At 47.1% G+C, this 17,842-nt stretch overlaps 2 protein-coding genes across 9 annotated transcripts in view; one reads left to right on the forward strand and one right to left on the reverse strand.

The window, feature by feature from the left end:
* The first annotated feature begins 452 nt into the window (after nucleotides 1–452).
* Nucleotides 453–4,463, forward strand: CCDC17 (coiled-coil domain containing 17). 2 transcript variants are annotated; one of them, XM_001158794.8, is made up of 13 exons: nucleotides 453–771; nucleotides 855–950; nucleotides 1,069–1,291; nucleotides 1,391–1,553; nucleotides 1,674–1,757; nucleotides 1,841–1,959; nucleotides 2,160–2,267; nucleotides 2,513–2,631; nucleotides 2,773–2,870; nucleotides 3,024–3,227; nucleotides 3,395–3,605; nucleotides 3,675–3,785; nucleotides 4,068–4,463. In XM_001158794.8, the coding sequence occupies exons 1-13, from the start codon at nucleotides 598–600 to the stop codon at nucleotides 4,224–4,226; spliced, it is 1,869 nt and encodes a 622-aa protein (XP_001158794.3). In that variant the 5' UTR covers nucleotides 453–597; the 3' UTR covers nucleotides 4,227–4,463. The 2 variants fall into 2 exon arrangements, with proteins under 2 accessions (XP_001158794.3, XP_063658520.1); XM_063802450.1 differs by having other exon boundaries at nucleotides 500–771; nucleotides 1,069–1,553.
* Nucleotides 4,464–6,255: 1,792 nt separating this feature from the next.
* NASP (nuclear autoantigenic sperm protein) overlaps nucleotides 6,256–17,842 on the reverse strand; it is a 34,675-nt gene continuing 23,088 nt past the window's right edge. For 4 of the 7 annotated variants that reach the window (XM_001158313.7, XM_009456573.5, XM_009456592.5 and 1 more), the window contains 10 exons: nucleotides 16,132–17,148; nucleotides 11,229–11,308; nucleotides 10,293–10,378; nucleotides 10,108–10,181; nucleotides 9,274–9,462; nucleotides 9,004–9,170; nucleotides 8,115–8,171; nucleotides 7,805–7,882; nucleotides 6,917–7,045; nucleotides 6,256–6,442 (listed from right to left, as the gene is read on the reverse strand). In XM_001158313.7, the coding sequence (XP_001158313.1) occupies nucleotides 6,362–6,442; nucleotides 6,917–7,045; nucleotides 7,805–7,882; nucleotides 8,115–8,171; nucleotides 9,004–9,170; nucleotides 9,274–9,462; nucleotides 10,108–10,181; nucleotides 10,293–10,378; nucleotides 11,229–11,308; nucleotides 16,132–17,148 (1,958 nt within the window). In that variant the 3' untranslated portion in view covers nucleotides 6,256–6,361. The remainder of the gene's footprint in view (nucleotides 6,443–6,916; nucleotides 7,046–7,804; nucleotides 7,883–8,114; nucleotides 8,172–9,003; nucleotides 9,171–9,273; nucleotides 9,463–10,107; nucleotides 10,182–10,292; nucleotides 10,379–11,228; nucleotides 11,309–16,131; nucleotides 17,149–17,842) is intronic. The other 3 variants (XM_001158040.6, XM_009456598.5, XM_063802449.1) reach the window with 1 other exon arrangement.

Consider the following 17,842-nt stretch of genomic DNA (forward strand, 5'->3'; position numbering starts at 1 on the left):
CTTTGTCTACAGCTGAAAAATGAGGAATCAGGGAATGGGAGTTAGGGAGAGACTGCTATCCCTGGTGCGACATGGTTTTCAGGCAGAATGCTGGAAAGGTCAGAGTGCCTCCTTTGCCAGGTAGTTCTCTGGATTGGAGAATGGTACAAACTGTTACATCCACTTGGGAGTACAGCAATGAAAAAGATGACACTTGCCTTTTAGAGGCTATTAAATGACCAATGATGTAGTAAGTGATAAGGGCCCAGCTAGTCTAGGAGGCAGCTGCTTTTTCCTCTTTATTAATAGTCAGGGAAACCAAGCTACAATTAGAGAGAGACTTGCCCACGTTCAGACTTTGTAACACTTTTTCAAGCCAGTGGCTCCTCCCAAACGGCCGAGGTTTCCCCACCCATTCTCCTGACCTGCCCAGCCCTGTGGTTGCTGTCCAGGGAGCTAAGGCTCTCCCCAAACAAACTTGAAGATCTCACAGACCTAATAGACCCGGCCTTTCCTCTCTGCCTCTGGCTTTATGTCTCTTTCATCCTCCTCTGCCTTTCCCCTGCCCTTGATCCCTTCTGCAGGTCTTGGCTGGTTTCAGGAAACAGGTCCCATCCCATGGACTCCCACTCTGGGGAGCCAGCGCTCCTGCCCTGTGGGACCTGTGACATGGTTTTCCGCTCCTCAGCTCTGTTAGCCACCCACACTCAGCGCTTCTGCATTGGCCACCCGACCCAAGAGATGACATTTGGAGCACAGGCATCAGTTGCCACTGAACCCCAGCGGGCCGCGGTAAGGGCCTCCATGGCCATGGGTGGGGATTCAAAGGAGCCAGGACCTTTATGATTCCTCATCCTACTACACCGTATCCCCAGGTTGTGCCACAAGAACACCAGGGCGTGCCACAAGAACCCCAGGGCCTCCCAGACCAGCAGGCCAGTAGATCTGCTTTAAAGAGGTTAACAGAGGAGGTACAGCTACCTACCTTCCCCCCAGGGCTCAAAACGTTGAGCGTCTTCCCCAAACCTGTAGATCATACTTGGGACAGATTCTGCCCACGCAGAGATCGCGGATCGCTGTTACCTCCAGGTGCAGTGGCTGCGGCTATCCCTACAGGAAATGCGGCCCTGGATAACAGAGGTCCCCAGGGTGTTCGCGGGGCCCTGGACACGTTCCGAGGCGCGGCCTCAGAGTCCCATGTCCGAGGCGGTGGGAAGCCCCAGCGAGCGGCTGCGGGCGCTGTTCAGGACTCGCGCGAGGCGCGTGGCGGAGATGGAAGCGCAGAGCCGGGCCCTGCAGCTACGCGGCGAGGGTGAAGGAGATGGGGGACGGGGACCAAGGACCTCCTCTGCCCTCGCCCTTTGGCTTAAGCTTGCTCGGGCCGGTTCTGACTCGGCCCGCATTCCCTCAGAACTGAGCCGACGCCTCCAAGTTGTGGCCTGTACGCGGGGCGGGATGTCCCGCCTCTTCGGCCTGGAGCAGGAGATTCGAGAACTACAAGCTGAGGCCGGGAGGACGCGGGGAGCTCTAGAGGTGTTGGGGGCCCGCATTCAGGAGCTGCAGGCGGAGCCAGGGTGAGACCCGACTAAGCGGATCCCCGGAACATGCGGCTCCGGGGTGGGAGGGGCGGGCTGGCTGCAGCTCCGGGGCCACTGATGCGTTACCGTCTCCCTGCGCGTCGCCTGCCACCCCAGGAACCCTCTGCGCTCCCGGAGAGAGGCAGAACTTTATTCTCCAGTGCTAAAGGCCAACCCGGGAACTCTGGCTGCCGAAATCCGGTGAGAGCCAGGGCCGGAGATGGGCATAGGGCGAAGCGCTGAGCAGTTCTGGAAAGACGGCCTTCCTGTTCCCCACTCCCTAGGGCGCTGCGGGAGGCCTACATTCGAGACGGGGGCCGGGACCCCGGCGTGCTGGGCCAGATATGGCAGTTGCAGGTGGAGGCGTCTGCACTGGAGCTGCAGCGGTCGCAGACCCGCAGAGGTGAACAGGAGGGCCTCTCGCCAGCGGTGGTCAGTCCTGGGAGGAGAAAAGAACTCGAGGGAGGGCCTGTGGCTGTGGATGGCATGTGAGTTGACAAGTCCAGCCTTATCCGAAGAGCCTTAGCGCTGGAGAGCTGCTCACAGCCGGACGCGGCCAGTCACCAGAGGTCAAAGGTGACAGGTCACACTTGTTCATCGCAGGAAGGGCAGGTGCCACCTCAGGGGAGCTTCCAGTAGTGGAGGCTGAAAACCGGCGCTTGGAGGCAGAAATCTTGGCTTTGCAAATGCAGAGGGGTCGGGCACCCTTGGGTCAGTGAGCACCCCAACCCTATCCCATCCCACCTATCTCTCCCCAGCAGGCCTGGCTCAGGCAGACAGTGCATGGGGAACAAGACCCGTGTTTGTGACTCCCCTAGTTCATGTCTGCACGTGTGTATCCCTGTATCCACAGGGCTCCGCCAACCCATTTGTGGGCCCAACTCTTGGGGGAGGGGTATCTCAGCTAATTATCTGCTTTGTCCAACTTAGGGGCACCCTAACTCTTCTGCTCCTAGGGCCCCAGGATCTGCGACTCCTGGGGGATGCCAGCCTACAACCGAAGGGGAGGAGAGATCCCCCACTCCTCCCGCCACCGGTGGCACCACCACTGCCACCACTTCCAGGCTTCTCGGAGGTTCAGTTCTTGGGTGGGGCAAAGGCTGTGAGGACACGGGGTGGGTTGGGGGAACAGGTTGGAGGCAGCTCTGCTCTGAGCAGTTGGGGGAACATGAGCAGCTACAAGGCTTTCTGGAGGAGTCAGCTCTCTTCCCCACAGCCACAGCTTCCTGGAACAATGACCAGAAACCTGGGCCTGGACTCACACTTCCTCCTGCCCACATCGGACATGCTGGGCCCTGCACCCTATGATCCTGGGTGAGGCCCATGCCACCTTCGACAGCCTCTGTGACTTGGCCAGCACTGCTGGTTAAGGGAGCCCACTAGGACCAGATAGGGTTAGGGACCTGCCTGAGAGGAGGGAGGTTGAAAGGAGTTGGGTATTTCTGTGCTAAGACTTGTGTTCCCCAGGGCTGGCCTGGTCATTTTCTATGATTTCCTGCGGGGCCTTGAGGCTTCCTGGATTTGGGTGCAACTAAGGACTGGCTTGGCACGCGATGGACAGGATACAGGAAGGACCACAGCGTTGCCCCCAGCCCTTTGCCTGCCCCCACCTCCTGCTCCCGGGCCCATGGGCAACTGTGCCATCCTTGCCAGCAGGCAGCCTGTGCCCAGGTCAGTAGGTGGGGATCATGACTCTGGTACTCTGCCACAATTGAGGCTTATCCACCATTCTGCTAAGTTTTCTCATCTGTATACAGAGGCCGCTGGCTCTAAAGGGCTAAGTCCTAGGAAGGGACTGTAGCTCTGGCTTCCGACACTGCTTTTTGGTTATTCTACAGACTACCACCCTCACCATCAGTATCTTTGGTCTGTGAGCTGCAGGTCTGGCAGGGGCTGGCATGGGCTAGGGCACCACAGCCAAAGGCTTGGGTCTCACTTGGACTATTTGACCAAGATCAGCGGGTGCTAAGTGGCCGCTGGCGCCTCCCACTTCGGGCCCTTCCTCTGGACCCCAGCCTTAGCCTTGGGCAGCTGAATGGGATTCCTCAGGTGAGTGTGGTGCGCAGGGATTGGGCATACAGCAAAGTACAAGTGCAATACCATTTCATCTCTCCCCAGGCAGGTCAGGCTGAGCTCTTTCTGCGGCTGGTGAATGCAAGAGATGCAGCTGTCCAGACACTGGCAGAGATCAATCCAGCAAGTGTCCATGAGTACCAGTACCCACCTCCGGTGAGGGCCCAGCTACAGCTAGGGACACCACAGCTACACATACCGGTGTGGCTGGTATGGCTAACAGCCAGCCTTTATTGACCACTGTGTGCCAGTCATTACCAATGCTTTCTTGTTTGATCCTCACATCTCTATGAAGTCCTACTATGTAACAGATAAGGAAATCAAAGCAGGACCAGGTTAACTTGGTTCACAGTGAGACTCTAAGGAAGCCTAACTCCAAAACCTGTGTGCTTAACCTTTACATTTTTGCTCAAAACCTGCCTTCTCCCTGTTCCACAGGTGTCCAGCACATCTTCACTGGAAGCCAACTTCCTCACCCCCACAGTTGGCTTTGCTGATCCCCCACCTCGTACGGAAGAGCCCCTCAGTGGAGTCAAGGATAGAGATGAGGGTTTGGGCCCTCACCACAGTTCTGACTTGCCCCCAGTGAGTTTCTGAACCCAAGTGAATGTGGAGATGAGCATCTGAACATGCACAGGACTGGGGCCTATTTCCAGACCTACAGCTTTACTACTCCATGTTCTGACATTGGGTCTAGAAGCATCTAGCAGTTGAGTACAGAAAACCAGTTCCAACCACAGCTTTACCACCTCCCGTGAGTCCTTAACTTTTCTGTACCTCTTCTGTTTTTGTAAAACAGATTAAGGATTAAATGAATTTGTCAGGTATTTGTGATATTGTCTGGCACTTATGAAGTTCTCCGAAAGGTGACTAGGGGGCATTAATTCCCACTAAAGCAACTTTAAATTCCCACTAGTTCCCACTGCTTTTTTTGGTAAAGCCAGTTTTATTGCCAAACTTAAATCCGTTTCCTCAGTATTTCTGCCAGGAAACCTTTCAGGTTCTCAATGTACCCATAAACAGGAAGCTCCTGAGGCCTTATGTACTTTGATTCTGGGATAGGTCCCCAGCCCAAGGTTGTTCCCCCAACCAGGAGTCACATGTGAGATCTAGCTTAGATACTGTGCCTAGCCCTGGATCCCAGTGCCAACCAGAGAAGGTCAAGTGCCTGGGAGTAAACTACATCATGACTGTCCTGACCAAGAAAGGGGGGCAAAGCGCCTCAGGACCTGGAACATATACTGCAAGGGCAACATCAGGAAGAAACTCCACAGCCAGGATAAGCCAGAGATCGTGCAACCATGACTTACTGTGACCAGCCCAGAAAAACTTACTTAGTCTGAAAAATGGGGTTGAATTTAGGGGCCGGCCATCGCTTCCTCTGCCTCCAGTGCAACAAAGCAGCCCTATGGGTGTCAGGACTACTAAATTGAGGTGGTGATATAGGGCAGGCATTGTTTGGAATTCAGATCCTAACTGGTACTTAAGAGTCAGGTCAGAGGCAGTTCAGTCTCAAGTGAGCCCTGACCCCTAGACACCAGTGAGAGCACAACAGGTCTAACATTAATACTAGTGCCCTCACCACAAGCATCCTTGGACTGGTGGGCTCGTTTCTGCCTTTGAAACCCTCTATTGCACACAGAAATGCTCCAGGCAGTCAGGTGAAGTGGCTCACGCCTGTAATCCTAACACTTTCTGAGGCCAAAGTGGGCAGATCACTTTAGGTCAGGAGTTCGAGACCAGCCTGGCCAACATGGTGAAACCTCGTCTCCACCAAAAATACAAAAATTAGCCTGTAGTGCTGGCTACTTGGGAGCCTCCTGAGGCAGGATAATCTCTTGAACCCAGGAGACAGAGGTTGCAGTGAGCCGAGATCACGCCACTGCACTCCAGCCTGGGCGACAAGAGCAAGATTCCATCTCAAAAAAAAAACAGCCTAAGACCCCACTTAAGATCTTTAAACATAATTCCAGACAAGGAGATTTTTAGCATCTTTATTTGAGAAGTCAATTCTGCAGATGGGTAACAATTCCAAGTGTTGATATATCTCAACCTTTCTATACAGAAAATAACAAAACTCAACCAGCCAGCCTCCCCACATATGCTTCCAACCACATCTGGAGTGTCCACCATCAGTCCCCTTGGCTACTTTCAAACCAGAGCTCAAATGCAGACCGTTTTCCTTAGGAATCATTCCCCTGACCCAGGTTTTCAGAGTTCTTTTTCCAGGACAGAATTATAGCCCCAGGTGAAGACTAGGTGGATATAGGACAAGAACCATCCTAGGCCTGGCTCACAGCCAAAGTCCATCATCCATTTTCAGCACTGAAGAGCAAGATCTTCACCAAGTCTTGTTTTTGTAGCCCCCATCCAGGGACAGCACCACTGAAAGTTTGCAAGACAGCTGGGTTCAGTGAAGTGTTTGAAAACAGAATATAGCACCATTGGAAAACAAAGGCCTACAGCCACACTTGATCACCTCCACGCTAGACAGATAGGAATTAGGATCAGGAACACAGATCAGTACAGAAGGCCAGAACAAAACCTTTGGCTAATATATAAAACCAGCAGTGCTCCAAGGCAGATTCAGCCAATAATTAAGAAAAAAACCATCAAAGCCTCAACCTTTGCTTACAATCTTTATTGAAGTTATACAAAAAGAATCCTCCAAAAGTGAAAAAATACATTATATACAAAAACACTTTCCCTTGGGAGGAGGGCTGTGCCCCCTCTTAACATGCAGTGCTTTCAACTGTAGCTCCAGCCTCCACTGTCCCCTCCACTGCTGCCCGGCTTTCAGCCTGATTCTCAGCCTGGAAGACAAACAGAACCTGGGCATGAGTGAGCCTAGTTTAAGCCATTCTGTCTTATATAACTGAGGCCTCAGTCAGAGGAAGCATATACAAGTCACCCAAACTCTGCTTTGCTCCCTATATTAAGAGGGCAGTGACCACGAAGTATTTCTTGAATACTCTGTGATAATGGGGCTGACAGAGCCAATAATCATCACGTGGAAGGAAGTGACCTAATGGTTTTGCCCATCAAGTGCCTTCTCATATGTTCATCGAGGGACAGGTTCCATAATATACAGGTTCCATTTGTCAGTGAGTCATCCTACACTCCCATAACCAAACTGTTTTCCTGCACAAGTACCGTTTTCTGTGAGGACTGCACTCAACAATCATTAGCAGGCTCAAGGTGGGGAGCATGCACTTGAGAGGACTGATTTCCCCAGGTCCTGAGAACAAGGAATGAGGCAAGAGGCTAAGCCCTGCTTAACTGCCCACCTCCTCCTCCATGTTTTCCGAAACTTCATTTCCACTGGGGACAGCATCCCCACTGCCTCCGTTCACCTCCGGCTCTTGTTTGGCTTTCTTTGCATCATCTTTCCGGGGACTCTCTTCCTCTGGTTTCCTCTAAAGATATAATTGTGAAGGCTTCACAAATGTGCTTAATGTTTTTAAAAAGACAACTGCAAAACATTTCCTTAACCCTTGTGGTGCAAAGATCCTGAACATCAGGATTCACAGCTCTAAGGGTCTCTCTCCCTAGCCACAGGCAGATGCCAACCTGTACTCTCAGAATAAATTAATCTGTCCCACCATGTCACTTCAGGCCCCTCTACCGGAAGCACAGGGAGATAGGGTTGGGGTGAGGAGATGTGAATGGTAATCACTGTACAAGTTTGAATTCCTGTGTTTGAGTCAGGAAACAGAACAGGAGTTCAGAGTTCCCTGGCTGAGGGCAGTGGCTCACGCTTATAATCCCAGCACTTTGGGATGCCGAGGTGGGTGGATCACGAGGTCGGCAGTTCAAGACCAGCCTGGTCAGTATGGCAAAACCCCGTCTCTACTAAAAATACAAAAACTAGCCAGGCGTGGTGGCGGGCGCCTGTAATCCCAGCTACTTGGGAAGCTGAGGCAGGAGAATCACTTGAACCCGGGGGGCAGAGGTTTCAGTGAGCCGAGACTGTGCCACTGCACTCCAGCCTGGGTGACAGAGCAAGACTCCATCTCAAAACAAAACAAAACACAACAGTCTCCACTCACAAATCCTTACCACCTTTGGAAAATAAGTGTCTTATATGCACCAACTATAGGGAGGGGTTTATAGGAAAGGTATTAAAAATGGAGTCTGAGGAAACGGTAGAAAAGAAACACCACATGTAGACTTACCTTCTTTCTGACAAGGTGGGAAATATCAGTCACACAATTTGATGAGGAAGCACCGTCTGTTGGCTTTCTACTGGCAATCTGGCAAAATAAGCCCTTATTAGCAATTGTACAAGCTATATGAGATCAATGCTGAGGCTTTTATAATTTTTTAGTTTTTCAGAGACAAGGTCTCACTATGTTGCCCAGGCTAGTGTTGAATTCCAAGCCTCAAGCAATCTTCCTGCCTTGGCCTCCCAAAATGCTGGGATTACAGGCATGAGCCAACACTGAGACTTAATGTAAGTGACCAAAAAACCACCTGAATACGCACCATGGAGACTGAAGAGCCTCCTCCACCAGGAGTGAAACCTGAAGTAGAACTCTCCACCTGCGAGAAATGACAAATCCAAATTAGTTTGAAGACAGAACCCAGGCCACCCACAGCCTTATAACAGGTACCCATCACCATCCAAACAACTGACTAAGACCTGAAATGCTAGTGGCCTCCATATAGTATCAAGTTCTACCCCTGGCCCACCTATGCCTGTCTAGCAGCCACCCAGAGCATAGTCTATACATAGACCTGCAGGGTAAAAAGGTCTGTGCCAAAAACAGAACCAGGCAATTTGTGGTGAATGCCTCTCAATGCCTCATTAATTTATGCAAATGAGTTCTTGGAGATGGAAGTAGCAACTTACATTTTTTAAGAAATGTCTATTTTTCCAGTACTGTCAGAAGTATATTTTACACATATGTACTACAGGTCGGGCATCCCATCCCTTAATCCAACAATCTGAAACTTTTTGAGGACTGACTGACACTCAAAGGAAATGCTCTCTGGAGCATTTCAGATTTTAGATTAAGGGTATCCAACTGTTGAGTATGATGCAAATATTCCAAAATCCAAAAGCATTTGAAATGCGAAACACTTCTGGTCTCAAGCATTCAGGTAAGGATACTCAACCTGTATTATCCCCATTTTACAAATCGGTCAACTGAGGGAGAGAAAGGCCCATGGCCACACGTAAGTATGGAATTAAAACCCAGATAGTCTGGGGCTCCAGGGTATTTCCTCTTAACCACTGCATTACTTGATAGGAATAATTAGATGAGCCCACCAACTCCCTGGAAACCAAGTCATGATGAAAAGTTCCTGGCAAATAGAACATTAACATAAATGGTACCAAACATGCTATTATCAAAATGTTAACGGAACCAACCAGAGTAGCTTTCAGAGCCAGTTCAGCTACATTCCCACTACGCTGAGACTCCTTTGCATCTTCTATCTTCTCTCTAATTTCGGGTAGCAATTCCTTTAGTTCCTCAATTTCTTTCTTGTATTCAGCAGACGATCCTTCAGCCTCCTTCACCTGCTCGTTTAGTACAGCTAAAAAGAATAAAGTGATTAGTAATGGCGCAAAAAAGAACTGTTTTCTTCCTTGTTAATTGCTGGATCCAACATCACCATGAAGCAGCTCGTCTTCACTCACCCATTCTGTTCTCAATGACTTCAATAGATTTGCTGAACTGTGCCACTGCCTCATCATACTGAGAGTTGTACCCATAAGCCAAGCCCAGCTGGTAGTGGGTCTCTGCAAGGAGACGGTCGTGGGCTTCCAGGTACTGTTCCTGCAGGTTAAGGCAGGACTGGAACTCCTCCACAGCTTGCACATAGTTTTCTAACGAAGAGAAAAAGAAGAGCAAGTAAATGGACAGCATTTAACATAAAATACTTCCAGAATTCAGACCCATCCTATGGGAATGCACCCATATTTAACATTCCATTTTTGTTTGTAGTTATTTCCAGGACCCTTGGCTATAAAGAAAGTCAAAATGACTTTTAAAAACCTACTGAGGCTGGGCGTGGTGGCTCACACCTGTAATCCCAGCACTTTGGGAGGCTGAGGCGGGCAGATCACAAGGTCAGGAGTTCAAGACCAGCCTGGCCAATATGGTGAAACCCCGTCTCTACTAAAAATACAAAAATTAACCGGGCGTGGTGGTGGGTGCCTGTAATCCCAGCTACTCGAGAGCCTGAGGCAGGAGAATCGCTTGAACCCAGGAGGCGGAGGTTGCAGTGAGCCAAGATTACGCCATTGCACTCCAGCCTGGGCGACACAGCAAGACCCCATCTCAAAAAAACAAAACAAAACAAACCTACTGGAAGACTGAGTGCCACTTGGAAGAGACTGTTCATTGTTCCAGGGTCTACAGGGAACACAGACCTATCTTTTTAAAGATCAAGTTCGGTTCCAGAGAATCTATTAGAGGAAGAACAAGGGAGCTGAAGAGAGTAGGAGAGTATAAAATGGAAAATGCATTACCAGATTCAACACTAACTTCTCCGAGTTTAAGATGTGCCTGGGCAGCATAAAGCTGTGCTTCTTTTGTTTCTTGCCTAAAAGAAGGAAAATTGATCAAAAACCTTAACAGTACCTGTCTAACCCTAACTGGTTTCTATTTAACCACCAAACTCCCAACCCAAGCCTAGAAGCACCAAGAGTTTTACCTTTTAAAAATGATCTTTGCTAAATCCAGCATATCCCAGGCAAGCTCTAGGTTCCCAATCTCCTCCTCCTCATTTTCTTGAAGAGACTAAAGTATAACCAAATAATAAAAAGATAGGCATCTTTTTCAAATACAAATCTAAATGTATAACTTAGCGTAGCTTAAAAAAAGTTGATATACGATTCAAAATTTGGACTTTCTCCCTAAAATCTAGAGAATGGGTCCACATACTGTCTTAAGTCATGACCATGTCACTGATATTTTAACAGTGAAATGTTGGCTCACATACTAACACACAAGAACCCCAGGATCAAATATATCCACCCATCCTAGGCATGAATAAAGGGTCCCTAATCCATAACCAAGAGACAGTTATCTATAATAATCATGCCTAGGGCTGGGCATGGTGGGTTATGCCTATAATCCCAACACTTTGGGAGGCTGAGGCAGGAGAATAACTTGAGGCCGGGTTTGAGACCAGCCTGGGCAGCACAGCAAGACGGCCGTCTAAACAAAATAAAATTAGAGAACAAATTAGCCAGACATGGTGGCAGACATCTGGAGACCTAGCTATCTGAGAAGATGAGGCAGAAGGATTCCTTGAACCCAGGAGGCTGAAGATACAGTGAGCCCTGATCATGCCAGTGCACTCTGGCCTGGGCAACAGAGACAGAGATTCTATCTCTTAAAAAAATAATAATTGTGCCTAAACTAGGTAAGCTACAGTCCTGCAAACTAGCTGGGCATGTTGGCACAAGCCCGTAGTCCCAGCTACTTGAGAGGCTGAGGTGAGGCGATCACTTAAGCCCGGGTCTAGGCTGCAGTGAGCCATGATCATGATCACCCCACTGCAATCCAGCCTAGGCAACAAGAGTGAGCTCCAGTCTCCCAAAAACAGAAAAAGGCTGACAACAGTACTGAGTGGCTAACAACATACCTTGTTTTCAAGGACTGAATCATTTGGCATTTCTTCGGTCTTATCATTTTCTTTATCATCCTCTTCTGAGCCTTCAGTTTCTACAAGTAAAAATTCCTCAGTATTGAGAATATAACTAAGAACATATTCTGACTAGTCAGAGATTCCAATACACGTCTCAACCTATATTCAGAGATAGGACAGGCCAGATGCTAATCCAAGTGAGTTAACACCTGAACTGAATATATCGTCAGTGGGTGCAGTCTAGTTCAAGTGTAACCTAGACTAAGAATGTGCAATCTTATAGTCTATGGGTCAGACCTTCAGCAATTAAAAGGCTGAGTGTTTCTCTCATAAAAGTCAACCTGGACCATTCAGAATAAGAAACATTGGCTACTGCCTCTTATTCAATGGCTAGAAGCTCCCATTCATTCAGCCAGAAGCAGGTGGAGACCTCAGTCAGTGTTTCTGGTATCTTTAAGCCACTCATTAGATAATACTAATAGCCTGGGAAAGTACGAAAGTTAAATTATTCCAGTCCATTCTGATCAAGAATGCTCAAGAGACTAGCTTTCCCACAACAGAGATGTGGAGCAAAAAGCATAGTCCTTACCGACTTACACCAATGAGCATGCCACAGACTCCAGCCAGCTCTAGCACATACAGAATTTGAGTAAGGAATACTATAACCCCTATTTTACTCCTATACCTTGCTAATGACGCCTCTAAAATCTGCAGCCATATATCAACACCATATTTCACCATATTGAACACACTCACAAGTCAACCATCTAAAGGTCAGGCTCCTAATCAATAGCTCTACTGTGATTAGACAAATCAACAATGTTAAGTGATTAAAATAAGCTTTCTGTTAACACAAACAACTCATGAATTGGATATAATATGCCTCTGCCATCTTTCATTATGCATTTTTAACACCAGCAAAAAAGCTCAAACACTATCTCCAAACACTCTTACTATGGGAATATAAATATGGCAATTAGGACTTAGAGCAATCGTCAGGTCAAAGGAGTTTTATCAGCAGCAACCACAAAGAGATTCCGTTTTCAAAGAAGCTTAGGAAATACTTTAACAGGGTCAGGCGCGGTGACTCACACCTGTAATCCCAGCTCTTTGGGAGGCCGAGGCGGGCGGATCACGAGGTCAGGAGATTGAGACCATTCCTGGCGAACATGGTGAAACCCCGTCTCTACTAAAAAAAAAAAACCCCAAAAACAAAAAAATTAGCCGGGTGTGGTGGCAGGCGCATGTAGTCCCAGCTACTTGGGAGGCTGAGGCAGGAGAATGGCGTGAACCCAGGAGGTGGAGCTTGCAGTGAGCGGATTATCGCACCACTGCACTCCAGCCTGGGTGACAAGAGCAAGACTCCGTCTCAAAAAAAAAAAAAATACTTTAACAAATTTACTGAGGACATCAGGGCATTGCCATTGATACCTGGGCACAAGTTGGGAAAGGTTTTAAAGTAATGGCAATGGCTGCCAGGCGCGGTGGCTCACACCTGTAATCCTAGCACTTTGGGAGGCCAAGGTGGGCAGATCACCAGGTCAGGAGATTGGGACCATCCTGGCTAACACGGTGAAACCCCGTCTCTACTAAAAATACAAAAAATTAGCCAGGCGTGGTGGCACATGCCTGTAGTCCCAGCTACTTGGGAGGCAGAGGCAGAACAATCACTTGAACCTAGGAGGCGGAGGTTGCAGTGAGCCTAGATCACGCCACTGCATTCCAGCCTGGGTGACAGAGCAAGACTCTGTCTCAAAAAAAAAAAAAAAAAAAAAAAAAAAGTAATGGCGATGGCTTTCTCCTTAACCTAGCTCCCCACCATTCCTTGAAGATGGTAGATTCCTCAAGAGGAACCAGTAATATTCTTCTGAAGCAATTATAGGAATTTTAATTTAAAAATTTGAGGTAAAACTTCTAAGTAATTAAGATATTTTGTTTCAAATTAGAGTTTGTCTTCTAGTATTCTGGTATGAGTAGGAAGAGATAACAGGTAAGAATAGAAGATAACAATATCAATTTAATTTTTCCTACGAATTGGGAAGATGAAGTATTTACTTTTCTATCAATTATCCTACATATGTAAATCTACTTCAGCTTTTCTGCATATTCTGCTAGAGGATGGGCAGAGTTAATAAGACCATCCATCTGGTCTAACTTTGGGGAACTAAGCCCGGACCCACTTGGAAATGTGGATATGAGAAGATAATGGTGTATGGTGGGCCAGGTGCAATGGTTCACACCTGTAATCCCAGCACTCTGGGAGGCTGAGGCTAGTGGATCACCTGAGGTCAGGAGTTCGAGACCAACCTGGCCAGCATGGTGAAATCCCATCTCTAGTAAAAATACAAAAAAATTAGTCGGGCCTGGGGACATGTGCCTGTAGTCCCAGCTACTCAGGAGGCTGACGTAGGAGAATCGCTTGAACCTGGGAGATGCAGGTTGCAGTGAGCGAGACTGCACCACTGCACTCCAGCTGGGCATGGTGATACACACCCATAGTCTCAGCTGCCTGAGAGACTGAGGGAGGAAGATGGCTTCAGCATAGGAGTCTGAGGCTGTAGTGAGCCATGACTGCGATGCCACTGTACTCCAGCCTGGCAAAAGAGCAAGACCCGATTCAAAGAGAAAAAGAACAGACCAAGTATCTTTATTAGAAGCAAATGTACAGCCCAACACATGGCAAAGAGTCAAGAGGTCGCAGTAAACAGGGTTTTAATTTTTAAGTGAAAAAAACTGCTTGGAAGTTTTCTGCAGAATGGTGCTGCCACGTAAAGGGAAATAAAGCACAGAAAGTAAGTGGTTGAGTACTCAAGCCAGAAGTTTGGGTAGCAGGCTTCTCCTTACTGTGTGACTAGGGCAAGTTACTTAAACCCCTTTCTCCCATTTCTTCTTTTGTAAAATATGGAAAACTGTATTGTCTTTACAAGCAGAACAGTATCTGATATACAACACCAAAAAATGCAGCATATGAAAAGCCTGGGGCTTTTAAAATATAGTTAATTTTTTAAATAAGTGACAAATTTTTTTTTTCTTTTGGAAGACAGAGACTCGCTGTGTTGCCCAGGCTGGAGCACAGCGGCATGATCTCAGCTCACTGCAACCTCTGCCTCCCAGGTTCAAGCGATTCTTCTGGTTCAGCCTCCCAAGTAGCTGGGACCACAGGCGCATGCCACCATGTCCAGCTAATTTTTGTATTTTTAGTAGAGTCAAAGTTTCAACATATTGGCCAGGCTGGTCTCAAACTTCTGACCATGTGATCTGCCCACCTCGGCCTCTCAAAGTGCTGGGATACAGGTGTGAAGCTACTGCGCCCAGCCCACGACAAAATTTCTAAGCAGTGGGTGTAGGAAAAGGATGAACACTGTCTTCTTCAATGTGTGGTAACTTGGGAAGAATAATATATTCAAGGCAGATCTGGGTTCAGATTCAGTATTATGACCCTAAACAAGTCATGTAACCTTTAAACCTCAACCTCATCACTGTAACTTGGGCAATACTACCTATCACATAGTAATGTTTTAGGATCAGATGTAATGTATGAGAGTTCTAACAATGTTAATTATGATCCAACGAGTTTTCGAACAATCTGTAAGGGACTGTGATATCTCCATTGTAGCTTACCATTCAAGGTCTTAGGGGCCAGCCAGCAGAGCTTTTTACCATCCTTGCTCACAATCATTAAGATCAAGACATGGGAGTTTTGTTTTTTTGTGTGTGTGGTTTTGTTTGTTTGTTTGTTTTTTGAGGAATTCAGTTCTGTGCTTTTTTCCATAAAGAACTCCTAAAGCTCCATTAAGAAACCCAATGGTGCTACCATTTTAGCCAATTCATTTCCAGTTACTGAGCCTGTGTTGGCTGGAGTACAGGGACCTGCACATAGGTAGAAGGAAGTTTACCAGAATGAGCTCAAAGTATTGAAGATGGGTCTCTGAAAATCTAAACTTACGAGAACTCTTGAAGTAGTCTGGCAATTACAAGAAGTAACAATTAGTTGGAATATACCTGTGGTTATTAATGCCAATGTTAGATGAAACTTACATACAGTAGAATCCTCAAATGATAGCAAAAGTCAGACGTGCCAGTTATGTAATAATTAGAGGCTTATACACCTTAATGAAATTTAATCACACTTAGACCAATAGCATTATAGAAAGCATCCACACTTTATAATATTCTAAGTAACAAAAATTCAGTTTAGCAGCCGAAGCAAGCATGAAATGAGGAAGGAAAACAGGAAGAGAGCTAATGGTTATGTTTTCTGTTGCCTTGGGGAAGGTGGGGGGGCCTGTTTTAACTAATGTGAATAAGCCTCTAAACACTTCCTGAAGACTTAGAGAGGGGCACCAGAATTCTTTAACTCTGGTGATACAACAGTCAAGGTTAACTGCCTTCATTTAAATGGCATGCCTGCTTCAGTGTACCAATTCAGTGGATTCTACTGCTCTGTAGCTGCTTCCCAACGCACAGAAAAGGAGTCATGTGAACAATAATTTTAAAATCCAGAGGCATGCAAGTGAACATCCATTCAGCATTCTCTGCCAGCCTAGCCCACTATTTCCCTACCTACCCCACCCCTCATCTACCTTTTCCATCCCACTTTATTGGCTAGTATGCTGCAACAAGTTACTGATAGCTAGCCAAGTCTCAGAAATCACACAGAAGGCCTATTTTGCAGTTAGTAAAAGTGTTAGTTTATAAGCCAGCTAAAGAAGACTTGCTGCTTTTGATTGAACTTACTTGACTATCACGACCTTGTTAAACTACCCCCCTTTTCATTTAGCCCTTTCCTAATCCAAAGGCAGACGGAAAATCCTGAATGGAAGGCTGACTTTTACCCATAATTAGTGAGTCAAATCCAGAATGTACTCCACCCACTGCAGCTCTTGCATATCCCGGTTACCTTCACCCTCTTTCATCTGTTCTTCTCTCTCTTGTGTCTCTTCATTAGCAGCTATCTGAACTTTGTCTTCAGGTGATTTCTCAGTAGCTCCCTGGGCTACCTTGGTATCAACCCCATCTCCAGCTGCCTCAGACTCTTCTACAGACAGCTTAGTCTCCTCCTGACTAGGAACCAGCTTTGCCCTGACCTTCTCCTCTAGTCCTGAGCCATCTTTTGTTTCTGTCAGTCTTTCTATAGAAGTCTGTGGTTCAATAGGAGTCTGATCTCCTACAACTGACGGTCCATTGACTGCACCATCCTTAGGGAGAACTGGAGCCTCCTGCCCAGGCTTTTCAGAGACTTCTGATCCAGCCTCTACAGCTGAGGCCTCTGCAGCCTCTGTTGTCACCTCTGGTGACTCTTCAGCAGGTGGCACTTCTTGACCTACCAGTTGTTCAAGAACCGCCTTTCCTGCCTCGTTTTCAGAGGTAACTACCTTCTCCTCTGGCTCGTCCCCACCCACATCCACTGGCTTGACTGTCGGGTCTAAAGACTCTGCTTCTACCTCCACTGCAGTGCCCTGCTTTTCTAGAGTCACCACAGGCTGCTCTTCTGAAACTTCTTTTGGCTTCTCCTCTATGCTCACAATTACCTCTCCCTGCTTCTCCTGACCTCCTTTTTCTCTGCACTCTTCTTGGACATCAGTTCCAGAAACTGATTTTTCTTCCTCAGCATCTGGTACTTCCTGTTCTGGCTTCCCAGAAGTGACCTCAGCTTCATTCGGTCCTTCTGGTGCTGCTCCTCCTTTTGCCTCTTCAGAGGTTTCAGTTAACCAATCTAGAGTCAAGTCAACTTTTTCCTGTGGCTCCTCTGCAGATTTACTTATATCCATATCTTCTCTTCCACCCTTCTCCATTTCACTGTCCTGTTCTTTATCAGTTTCAGGCTTTGCCAAAGACTTGTCTTCTGTTTTTTTGGCTTCTTCTTTTTCTCCCATGGCGTCATAAACCTGTTCTCTCAACTCTTCCCTTGCTTCCTCTACATGGTTAAAGAACATGAAGCATAAACATGTCTTCGAGTTTAATGATAAAGGCATAAATGGAAACTAAAAATACATTCCCTTTAAACCCTCAAAAAGCCTACCAAGTTTCAGCAGATGGCCTAAAAATTATCTGCCCCCTAGAGAAAAGGAAAGGGAGCATCCCGGCTAGCAGAGCAACTTACTGCAAAAGAAACCCAAGCTTGTTACACTAGGTATTGTTTTACTTGAGCATTCTGATTACCAGTTAGGTAAGAGATGCCAAGCTTTTCATTCTCCCCCATCTGATATGTAAAACTATAGCAGCCAAATTCAGCTTAGAAATTATATAATTTTCGCACACATAAAAAATGTACAAGGGCTCTAAAAGTACTGCTATTAAAATAACTGAACTGCACAGGCTGTTTAAAAAAATTTGCATCAGAAAAATACTTAAGGTTGTAATAGTATTTAAAACACCAATTTAATCTTGCTTTTATCTTTTTGATTTAAAAAACCCCAATCGAAATAACTGGATTTACTTGAGAAAATAAGTTATTCTCTTTCAAAAATCTGCTGTCAGCTTCAGTAAACAGCTACCCCCACTGCAATCTCCACCAGATGCAGGCATCATCACCCCAAGCATCTTAGGAGAGACCATCCAGGACAGGTAGAACCCCGTTTCCACCACTGTATACAAGAAATATACAACGT

The sequence above is a fragment of the Pan troglodytes genome, chromosome 1 (assembly GCF_028858775.2).
Source record: "Pan troglodytes isolate AG18354 chromosome 1, NHGRI_mPanTro3-v2.0_pri, whole genome shotgun sequence".
NCBI lineage: Eukaryota > Metazoa > Chordata > Mammalia > Primates > Hominidae > Pan > Pan troglodytes.

Excerpts from the sequence above, each read along its gene's own strand:
- CCDC17 (XM_063802450.1), top strand. The coding sequence starts at position 598 with ATGGACTCCCACTCTGGGGAGCCAGCGCTCCTGCCCTGTGGGACCTGT. Across the intron at positions 2,632-2,772 it reads CACTTCCAGGCTTCTCGGAG|CCACAGCTTCCTGGAACAAT; the intron begins GTTCAGTTCTTG and ends TCTTCCCCACAG. Across the intron at positions 3,228-3,394 it reads AGCAGGCAGCCTGTGCCCAG|ACTACCACCCTCACCATCAG; the intron begins GTCAGTAGGTGG and ends GTTATTCTACAG.